The sequence below is a fragment of the Helicoverpa zea genome, chromosome 22 (genome assembly GCF_022581195.2).
Source record: "Helicoverpa zea isolate HzStark_Cry1AcR chromosome 22, ilHelZeax1.1, whole genome shotgun sequence".
Taxonomy (NCBI): domain Eukaryota; kingdom Metazoa; phylum Arthropoda; class Insecta; order Lepidoptera; family Noctuidae; genus Helicoverpa; species Helicoverpa zea.
Genome location: NC_061473.1, coordinates 9,516,065 through 9,528,198, shown reverse-complemented (window position 1 = coordinate 9,528,198; position 12,134 = coordinate 9,516,065). Strand labels below are relative to the sequence as shown.

The 12,134-nt window shown below is 38.5% G+C and overlaps 1 protein-coding gene across 1 annotated transcript in view; it reads right to left on the bottom strand.

Moving 5' to 3' along the window:
• Positions 1-4,920, bottom strand: part of LOC124641230 — a 175,399-nt gene extending 170,479 nt beyond the window's left edge. The window contains exon 1 of the mRNA XM_047179260.1: positions 4,794-4,920. Coding sequence (XP_047035216.1) covers positions 4,794-4,848 — 55 coding nt within the window. The 5' untranslated portion in view covers positions 4,849-4,920. The remainder of the gene's footprint in view (positions 1-4,793) is intronic.
• Between the last annotated feature and the right edge of the window lie 7,214 nt (positions 4,921-12,134).

Below are 12,134 nucleotides of genomic sequence, written 5' to 3'. Positions count from 1 at the left end.
AAGTAATCTTAAGTAGGTAACTAAAGTAAGAAACAAAAACAGATAAAAAAAATGGTTCTCTTGAACCACAAAAGCTCCGAAACTGGTTTCTTAAGTAACTGTTTTTATAATAAATTTTATTGGATCAAAACATAGTACAAATTGATTGTGAACGAAAAGAGTTACATTAGTTAAAAACTGTATCGCGGCTATTATCGCCCACCTAAAGGAATGTTCCTAAGCATATCTTGCATGGACACCATTGGCTCATTAAAAGCTGAAGGAAAACATCTTGAGGAAACCTGGACTATAAAATCTGAAATCACTGACCCGCATTGAGCAAGCGTGGTGATTAGCGCTCAATCCTTCTCCGTGTGAGAGGAGGCCTGTGTGTTAAAATACAACATTAAACCAAATGCATTTTCCAAATTATCTCCAAGAAGCTTCACCACATTATTATAACTTGATACTACGTCTGCCGTTGTCAACTTAAAGTAAATAGAACATATAATGTTGCTCCCAGAGCCTGCTAATTAAGCCAGCTACTAATTAACTTGGTGCAGGACAACAATATCGTTTTGCCAAGCTGTTGCTATCTCAGAACAACTGAGTTTCAGTTATTTCAACTGAAATGATACGGTGTTTGTAAGTTTTGTCTCTGTTTTGGGAAGAACGAGTTGTTGTAGTTGAAATTAAAAATATGCATGAGATTCTTTAGTTTTCAAGCTGTGGGTAAAATTAAAATACTGGTAAATCGGTTCAGAGATCTAATTCAAACAGGCAGACATTTACCGTCTTACCACAAAAACTTTTTAACGTCAGTTTAAGACTTGTCTAAAAAAATGTCAAATTATGACGTTGACATAAGGTTCATTTTGGAGCCACATTTTTTTTAGACAAGTGTAAAACAGTTGTTAAAGTTTTTGTAGTAAGGCCAATTATGTTTATTCTATGAAATCATCGTCATCATCATCTGCCATTGTATTGTCCCACTGCAGAGTGTAGGACTCTTCTCAGAAAAGGAATAAATTGTAATCGTCACCGTTGTTCCATGTTGATTGGTGATTTCACACTTTTAAAGTTTCTTTTCATCTATACCTAGCCATTGATGAATATACTTTAAGTATATCACATACAAAGTAATATACCTAAAAAGTTACACTGATATTTGCCTGAATCGAACTCTTGAGAGGCTAGTGGCTAGTCAACATAACTTTAGTTTATTAGCTGTCTATACAATACACCGAAGTAATTATCCAGGACAAATAAAAAACACAAGAAACATCCGAAAAAGAATATATTTTTTCTTTAAAAGTTGTTTAAAAATGTCCACTACGTAAAAACAAGTGAATGGTATTTAAGTGTCCCTTTTAATTCAAAGAGAATTCTCTTTTTCGACGTCTTACAAATGTCAAATTACAACGCCGAAATAAAAAGTCGGAGTCAAGAATTCTGTAGTCCAATTTTGTATTACAGAAATCTTTAACTTTTTCTAAAAGAATAAGGCGTGACGCAGACCACGCTACTTTCGTGCGATCGAGTTTCATCATCATCATCGGCCTAGCGTTTTGCGAACTATGTTGGGGTCACCTACCAGTCTTACTTAATGCATCCGTGTTTTACAAGGAGTGACTGCTTATCTGACCTCCTTAACCCAGACCCTTCAAAAATCATCACATGACCCCTACCTCTGTGGGTTAGCAGCGGTGAGGGAGTGTCAGACTCTTACTGACTAAAAACCGTCGTGTTCCGTCGTAGACCTTTTATGTACCAGGGCAGCGGTAACTCTTTCGAACAATCCCGCAGCCCCGGCAGACCTGGCTGGGGCCTTAACCCAGACATGAAATCGAACCCATCAACTAGGCCACCACGACTAAAAAGTCTAGGTTTATACTCGTCTATATTTAAAACTCCGATTCGAAAAAACAAATTGATTGATTCTGAAAAATTGAAATTTAACTTTCCATCAATTGGTTGGTATTTTTTTATGTACGACTTCCGTATCGTATATCTACATCGAATATTATATAGCAGAAGTTTTCTATTGGTTTGAACGTGTCGATTTGGAAAACTCTTTCAGCTATAGTTATCCCATTTATTAAGGAAGCTACATTTTATCCTAGTTAGAGAAAGCAGAAAAGTATCATAATTATTTCATTTCGTTGATAAATAAGAATTGCGTAAACATAACACGGATGTAAGGTAACGTCTGTTTCCTTAAACAGACGCAAGAAAAACACGCGTGAACTGTTTTGCCTCTTAAAGTTAATTTCAAGAAGACGCGCCGATGAAATTGTATTTTTAAACGCCTCTTATTAAGAAAAGTAACTTTTTTTATAAAATATTAAGTTCAGTATTGTACTCATTTCAGTTAATAAGCTGAAAAGGCTACGTATAGATTGCTTTATTAGATAGCATTATCAAATTTTTGTATCCTATGTTTGTTAGTACTATCTATTAGTCCAGGTACGTCAGGAGTTTAAGTCAAAGTCAAATCATTTATTTTATCTAGGCCTTTACAAGCACTTGAATGTTACAGCCTTTTTATCGTCCCACTGCTGGGCACAGGCCTCCTCTCACATGGAGAGGAATTGAGCATTAATCACCACGCTTGCTCAATGCGGGTATGCGATTTCAGACTTTATAGTCCAGGTTTCCTCAAGATGTTTTCCTTCACCTTTTCATATTTGAGAAGTTGGTTCTTTGCTAGTGCTGCCATCCGTCCGGGTTTCCCCGGATTTGTCCTCGTTTGGAGGCCGTCCGGGGGCCGTCCGGGCGGGGTTTCAAGAAGTGTCCGGGGAAAACCCGGACACTTTTCATGTAAGGAAGCACCTCATTGGATTTAAGTATGTGTTAATAGTAAATGGATTACAAATTAGGTATTATTTTGTTTAAAAAAATCGTACTCCTTCGGGGAAAAAATGCGATTTACGCCAAATGTCCGGGTTTTTTTAATGTTTGTCCGGGTTTGGTGAAATTCGAGATGGCAGCCCTATTCTTTGCCCACTAGGCCACCACGACTTTTTACAAACAATAAGCACTTATGAACGTCAAAAATTACAAATAGGTTTGATTCTAGTTGCCCATTCCAAAAGTAGCTTCCTGTGGTTACTCTTTTTTTTAAATAATAGGTATTACAGTTTGTATGCATTGATACATACTATAGATAAGTGAACTTAGAGTCTCTCCATGTTGCTTCAATCTGCTTGCTTTATGTAACTGTTATCAGAACGGACAAGCCCCGATAAGCGCTGATAGATCAGCCCAACTTTCTTTCTGTATACGACCGAAGTTATCCATTACTAATGCCATATAAAAACCGATATTGTTGACGATACAATTTATAAGCCTAACGTCGTTTTTCCGACACGACAAATTGTCTTTTTTTATAATTTATATGCTATGCATATGAGATATCTAGCTTGAGACCTGTATGTATCAATCAATTAATTGTAATATGAAAATGAAAAAGCGTTTATTCACAAAAATCAATTTCAATACAAACATTATTACTTCTACCAAACTGCATGACAGTTTGACGGCAGACGTAGCTCCCACAGTATCATGATTTTTTAATCTACATAATTAGGTTTTACACTTTTTCACTTAAATTATAAATACTAATAATAAATCTATAGCTAAGCATGCAGATTAAATTCTGTTATTTTTTGACTCACAATATCCAGAAGGTATTTAAACAATTTGTTTTTGAATGATGCTTTGGTAAGACAGCTATTTTCTATGTCTGAAGGAAGGCTATTGACAAATGACGGAACAAGGTACTTTTTACAACGGCGTCCATAGTAATTATTACACATGGGCACCACACATCTAATGCTTCTACTTCTTTGTGATCTTGTATGTGTTATATAATATTGATTAATGCATGGTTTTATTCATGGCTTCAAACTGTAATATGAAAAATGCAATACGTAAACACCTTTTTTTTAACGACGTCAAAAATGTAATGTTAACACCTAATAATGTTTTTGTGTCTGATTCAAAAAAATTGTTAAAGGAAAATTTTCCCACAGGCTTGTTGGAAAAATTGTATTAATCTGATAAGTATAACAAAGGCAATGCAATTGTTTTAGAAGTATACCCTAGCTCTTATCTATAATCTAGATTTCATAAATCTATTCCAATACTAGTCAATAAATTGCTATCAAAAGAAATAACCTAAGATATATCATTGTAAGCATTATCTACCAACATGGTAAAATTTACATTATTATTTTTAAATTAAAAGATATTATATGTAGACGTAAAAGCACCAATCTTAAATTGCGTTAGTAGTATTTATGATATAAATGAAATGAAATAGTTAATTTTATTCCAAAACGTCAGTTAATGTAGAAATTTCTAGACTAATTAGTTTGTTACAGTCAACAGCTGATTTAGCTTTCTATTGTTATAATTGTTTTCTGTTATACATTAAATTAAAACGTTTATTGATCCAATTTAGTCTAATAATACGTTTTTATTGGTAATATACTCAAATTGCTATTTATCCGCATAATAAACACGCAACATGACATTGTCTATATTTGCGTTTTAATAATTAACATTTTCAATCTAATTTTCCCTTTCTTTTAATCGAAGTGAATATAATAATACACGTTCTAGAACAAAAAACAAGAGAACAAACATTTTTATCACTCACCCTTTGACACAACCGAAAAAAAAACAATAGCACACCAAAAACACGAATTTCAGGACCAAAAACACGAATGGAAAGACCAAAAATTTTACCGTTCCAATATTATTATTTCCGTTTCCGTTTAAATAAAATCGTAATAAAATCTACGACTTACCCACTGCCAGGGAGATGGCTATTGTAGCAGCAAATAATACGTTGTATTTCACCATTGTCTCGGCACTGGTACGGGATTAAAGGACCATTTTATGCGCGTCCGTCCTCCGCGGCGGTGCGACGCGATCTGAGGTGCTCGCATAATCCCCTCCCTGCTACAGCCCTGGGAGATGGGACATACGGACGGGGAAAATGAAAAGCCGGGGAAAATTTTCTTTAGTGTTAAAATTTTGATTAACTTTAAATGTTAGTAGAATTGTTGGGTTGGAAACTCCATAGTTTGGAAATGAATTTGATAGTAGGGTGAGAAAATAATATGAACATTAATTACAGAATTTAATAAGAATCTCTCATTTCTAAAATAAGAAAGTAATTGGTATTTTGAAGAAAATAAATCTGTACTTATTTTAAAGGTGAAGAATTCGTTCGTGCTAATCTCAGGAACGATTATTAAGTTTTTGTCTATTTTCCTTCTTCACGCGTTAAATAAACCACGCTCTTCACAACTTTGATGTTCACTTTCTTGTAAGTCCCAAGAAATTAATGAAGAATTATTCAATCTTAAATCTCAATCAATTCTTTACTTTTCCACATAATATACAAGACTTACCGGATTTTCCACCGAGCACCGCTCTAGAGAAAGTAAGTAAACCAGCACGATTTTCATTTGCTTCCTACACTGTATTCAGCAGTGTGTATCGAGCGTGCACCCTTACGTGATAAGCAGAGGTTCAGGTGACGAGCATTAAACAGATATACCATTAATGTAACATTTTACAGCATCTGAATAAAAAATGGATCATATTATTTTGATAGGAGTAAGGTCTGGTATGATCAATGGTATATCTTTTATGTCGGTATCACTAGTAGGTAAGATTTTGACATTTTCTAAGAAAAGTGATCCCTTAAAACAATTTCATATTTTACGCCTACATATTACTCGACTATTGTCTTGAGTGGAAACTAATTAACTACCGTCTCCAATCAGACTAAAACCACAAATTATATACACGAATATTTTTTAATTAGTACACAAAAAAATAGGGCTCTATCTGTACCCGTTACTGATCATATTTGTGTAATCAAAACTAAAAAAAACGAAATCCCAAAATTGTCCAGGAAAATTCGACATATTTGGTAAATTCATAATTGAATCAATCATTCATAACAATTGCTACTAGAAAATACTACGCGCAGTGCTATCTCGTTTTGAATGCCATTCATAGATCCCAGCAAACTCGCGTCTAAGGTCAAGCCACGCCCCCTTCTGCGCCAGCGATCCCTTTTCAAGCGAGCGAGAAACAGACAGTGCTAATCAAAGAGTAAAATAATACTATGGAAAAAGAGAGCCCTCTCGCGCAGTTTTTATGCAAGCAACTTTGAAGCGCCATCTGGAGTTTGCGACCAGAAGTATATGACGTGTGCTATACATACGTATACGTACCTATATATATTTATAAACATAAGCATAGTTCCCAATATACCCGTTCGCCGGTAACAAGTTATGTTTAATTTTCTTGTTGTTATGCTTTGAAATACATTACAACAGGAAAATTAAACAAAATACTTTTTACTGGAAAGCGGGTCTACTAGAATCAAATATTTATTTGCTAGGAATTACACAAAAATGACCAAAATACACAGACAAGCGTACGCGCAAGTTATGATGGCGGTCATCTTGTGAAGTATGATGTGTTACTATTACCAATTAACAAAAAAGTCAGATAGGTTCTCAGATTGAGAATTTTTAAAAACAAAATTTAAGTAGAATTCGTAATTTAAATCATCTTCTAATTATTGAAATACTCTCGTATTTTTGTATAAAAAGGTAAAATAATTAATTTTCAATCTACTCACAGAGACATCTATCGTGAAATAGTTAGCAATATGGCATGTTTTCACGTTTCATTTATAAGATGGCGCTACTTTCTTTACGACAACGCTCAGTCAAGGAAACTGTCCCCCCCCTGGTGCTAATTTATTAGCGGAAGGGTGCGCGCGTTTTTATTTTTTACAATTGTTTACGTTTTTACTGTCGCGATGTCTTATCAATTTACATCTCGGGAGTATACGGCGATGATACGAGCATACTTTTTGTGTGGTGAGAACGCGAGAGCCGCAGTACGTATGTACAGAGAATTGTACCCAAATGCTCGCCAGCCGAACGTTCGGACTGTGGTAAATGCCTACCAGCGTTTACTCGACCACGGATCATACCGAGCACCGGCTCATAGCCAAGGACGTGGAAGACCGGCGTATTCGCAGGATCTGTACGACGATGTCGTGGACTACTTCGAAGAAGATCCCCGGCGAAGTACAAATGACGCAGCTCGTCATTTTAACATCAGCCAGTCCTGTGCATGGAAAATAATTAGTTCGTATGGATATCATCCATACCACTACAGAAAAGGTCAAGAATTGACCACTGTGGATTACGAACAAAGGATGACATTATGCAGATGGATACTCGACAACACAGAAGCAAATATCCTCTTCTCAGACGAGTGCATGTTTACGCGTGTCGGATTGTTCAATCAACACAATGAACACTGGTGGTCAATACGCAATCCAATGTTAACAAGGGAGAACTCTTTCCAACACAGGTTTTCCATTAACGTCTGGGCAGGAATTCTCAACGACAACATTGTTGGCCCGTATTTCATAGAAGGGCGCTTTTTTTTTTTTTTTTTTTTTTTGTGAATGGCATCTCGCAGTTCAGCCTAGGAGGCTGTTTACTGCTTAACCGGACAAATCCCTGTGGATGCCTAGAGCTTAAGGCCTCCAGCCAGGGGCAAAAAAAGCTTACAAACTAAGCGACTGCGCTAAGGGCACCCCCTGTGGGGTACGAGCCTCGGCTTAGGGCGTCGCTGACTACAGCAAAGGGACAGGCTGGATCATGATTTAAGGGGCGTTTTAACTTTAACGCTCAGCTACGCGGGCTGGCTAAGCAAGGATCGGGGGGGGAGTTTGACTTTCTACGCGTACGCGTACCTCGGCGGCGAGGTTTCGGAAGTTTTCGGATGTGTTTGTGTTTCCTGAGAGTGCTAGTGTCCCTACGGCTCTCTTGGAGCACTGTGATGGGGTCGTCAGGAAGGGTCAGGGTGTGCCTTGGCCGGCGGAGTTTACTCATCCGCGAAGGTTCGTATCGGACGGCCGATACGATCAATGGGTTGCGGTGCTTGACTGCACCGTCGAAGTGACGCTTGGTAAGGCGTTTGAGAAATTGCGCCACGGTAGGCACTTTAAGATCGACGTGTAACATTTCGTTACGAACGTAGAAGGGCGCTCCGGTTATTCTACGGAAAAACTTGTTCTGCAGGGTCTGCATTCTGTGGATGAAGCGGGGCTTTGCGTGGGCAAAAATGGCTCCCGCATACGTCATGATGGGACGGATCACTCCTGTGTAGAGGCGCAGTTTAGCCTTGAGAGCTAATTTGCTTGACGCATTTGTCAGGAAGTAGAGGCGGCTCATAGCGAAGGCGGCTCTGCCGCGGGCCGCTTTGACGTGTGGAGCGAACGTGAGATGTTTATCTAGGATTACTCCTAGATACTTGGCTTGCTCTTTCCAAGGAATAGGCTTGCCGTTCATGGTGACAGGGGGGGGAGTGCCAGGCTTGTGGCGTGGTCTGCTGAACAGCACCGCCTGGCTTTTGTCCGGGTTCACTTCGATTCTCCACTTCCGGAACCAGTCAGCTAAGTTATTGACTGCCTCCTGTAGGGTTCGGGCAATGGTTCTAATGTCACGGCCTGTATAGTATATGGCCGTGTCATCAGCGAAGAGTGCAAGTTTAACTTTTCGGGACTTGGGAATATCGTTCGTGTACAGCGAGAAGGCGAGTGGGGAGATGACAGAGCCCTGAGGGACTCCCGCAGTGATCGGGTGTGGGTCAGACAATGACTTGCCGATGCGGTAACGAAAGGTGCGGTTCGACAGAAAGTCTCGCAGGATGAGTACGAGACGATCCGACACTCCTAGTTGGTATAGCTTATATATTAAGCCATTGTGCCAGACCTTGTCGAAGGCTTTCGCTATGTCAAAGAAGAGCACCCCCGTCGGGAGTTTGCGTTGGAACCCAACGCTAACGTCCTCAACGATACGGTGCACTTGGTGGACACACGAGTGTTGGTTTCTAAATCCAAACTGCTCGTTAGGTATAAGGCTCTTTCTCTCGACATAATCTTTGAGACGCTTATGAATAAGTCTCTCATAGATTTTGCCGAGAGAGGTGAGGAGGCTGATCGGTCTGTAGCTCGAAGGCTCCGATTTAGGTTTGCCTGGTTTGGGTATGCCGATGACTGTGGCTTCTTTCCAGGCTTGGGGAAAGATGTTATTGTTCAAGGCGCCATTGAAGATGGCTACCAATAGAACAATCATTTGGGCGGGAAGGAGTTTGATGACTCTATTCGTGATTCCGTCCCTGCCGGGAGCTTTCCTCGGCTGTAGGTTTTTGATGATGTCCTCTACCTCGTCTGCAGTGACGGGGGGTAGGGGGTCATCTGGGTCATCAATGGGTGGGAGGGCTGCTCTACGTTCGACCTCTGCGTTCACCTTTTCGAGGTGGCGCTGGTCGAAGGGTTGTGAGCTGGGGGAGCATTGGGACTCTAAGCTGTAGGCTAGGCATTCCGCTTTCTCGGCATCTTCGAAGGCGATGCTCTTGTCGGGTCTGGTGATGGGAGGAATGTTATTGTCCTCGACTGAACGTAACTTCCTTTGGAGTTGCCAGAAGGCGAGGTGAGTAGGCTCAAGTTCGCTCAGCGTCTTGTCCCAGCGGCTCGAACGTAACTCCGCCATGCGTGTCTTGACAGCACGCTGCAATCTACGCATGTGGGTTTTATTCTCCTCGCAGGGAAAGGCGCTGTAGGCACGTGTGGCTGCATTCTTCTCGGTTAACAATTCACGTACGTCGACGGCTTACTGGCGAATCTTATTTAGCTTTGCTGCGGAATATGGTGTCTGAAATGCTGGAAGAGATTCCATTAGCCAATTTAAGAGATGTCTGGTTCCAGCAAGACGGCGCGCCTCCGCACTACCACAGCGCAGTGCGTGAGTACTTAAACGAGCAGTTCGGGAGTCGGTGGATCGGTCGAGGCGGCCCAGTGGCATGGCCGCCACGATCTCCTGATCTCACGCCATTGGACTTTTTTTTGTGGAGTGAAATTAAACGACGAGTGTACGTTAGTGAGCCTACAAGTGTAGAACAATTAAAACAGCGCATACTGGACGCGTTTGACGAAGTAAAAAGTAAACGAGACATACTTTTATCATTAAAAAACAATTTAATTAAACGTGCTCGTGTTTGTATTGAAAATGGTGGTGGACATTTTGAAGGACAGCTAAAATATCTGTAAGTTTTTTTGTAAATAAGTAGGTACGTAAATTCTAAGGTGACATAACAATTATTGTAAATATCAGCTGATTCAAACTTTTTAAATACGCCAAAATTACTTTTTTTCACAAGTTTTACAACTTTACTTATTTGATTTCTTTTTACCACGTAATCTTTTAATTTAGTCACCTAATTTCTTAATAATTCATTTTGAAAAAGTTGGTAATTTTGTTGGTCCTAAGCCCAAATAAAGTATGAAGGAAAAGTTTGAATTGAATAAAAGTTTATTTTCCGTACACCTTTTATTTTACTTTTTCTTAGTTTTTAATCGTAACGCATCTATGCGTTTTAGTTACCTACATTCGTTATCAGCTGTTGGACGCGGGGCAAGTTCGAGCGAGAGCACGCGAATGCGAGAGCGACAGAACATTATTAATGAATACTACTATGAATGACCTGGAATAACTTGTACAATGTTTCCATGAATTGAGTGAAATTTTTGGATATAACTTATCGCTAATAACTTTGCTGATTATGAATATTAGTCTTTGAAACTTTGCATAGATAATACTAAGAACTTTTTAAATGAGCCCTTTAAGTTTGTGCACTAATTAAAAAATAGCGGTGTATAGGCCACAGCAAGCTAGTACCACTTCATCATCATCCTCCGAGCCTTTTTCCCAACCATGTTGGGGTCGGCTTCCAGTCTAACCGGATGTAGCTGAGTACAAGCTACTTAGTACCACTTGTCAACTGAAAATGACTTAAACATAAACCCTCCAATGAAATAACTCATCAACAGTTAATAAATCCATAAACCGAGTTTTGATCATTTTAAACATAAGGTATAAACCTATCTACGCATTCCTTGATCAATTAGGTATCGTCACCTAAGTATGTTACCAGAGTGCATTTACAAACTTACTTCCAAAGAAAACCGTATTTTCCTACCTTAAAAAATACCAAAAATAAATGCTATTTACTTATAAAGTAACTCGTGTTTCTCTGCATACTTTTCCACGACAGGAAAATGGAAAAAATAATGCGTAGGATTACTTTTACGTTTATGTTTCGTTTGTTATAGAATTACTTTAGTATCTCATTATTTTTTTTATTGTATTTAATTATAATGTTATGGTGAAGTGGACTGATAAATGAATCCATTGTTTGCTGTATAGAAATAAACTTTTTATGTTGAAATGACTTAAGTATTTTATGACTTCATATTTAAAACATCGTCAGAAGCCAGAAAATCTGACAGTCAGTCTTATCAAGGGGTATTGGGTTGCCCGGGTAACTGGGTTGAGGAGGTCATACAGGCAATCGTTCCTTGTAGAGCACTGGTAGTCAGCTGCATCCAGTTAGACTGGAAGCCGACCACAACAGAGTTGGGAAAAAAAGGCTAGGCAGATGATTTAATCCATAAGCTCCATAATCATCTTAATTTAGATCTGAACATGTAAAACTTTTCTGCAAAACGTTGCTAGACCAACTAGGTAATCCTAACCAATGCATTACCATCGAAATTTAGAAAAAGTATATTTTTAAGTATTCGATTCTTCAATTCATCTTTTATATTTCAAATTGGCTAATAGCGGAAAAATAACTGATAGGCAATAAAAAAAACGATACTTAAAAAGTGATAAACGGGACCCCAAAAAAGTTGAAATATAAAAGCTTAGCGATCCGACTTTGAAAGATTTGCCCAAAAATAATACCGAGTCGGGAATTAATGACATGCTGTTATTTTCTCTTTTGTTTTGTTTCTAATTTTCGAGTTTTTTTACGCGAATTCATGATATTATGATCATTTCTGTTGAGCAGAAAATCAGTTTGTGTGGAAATATTGTTTTAGTAAAGGCGTTTAAGGCTATTGAAACTTTAAATTGAACTGAAGAAAATGAAAAAATGATGACCATACTAGACACTACTAGACACTTCCCAAAAACGAAGAAGTTCTCAATTCGGATGATTGTATTTTTTTACGAATGCATGGAATGTTGAAGCTTATCTGA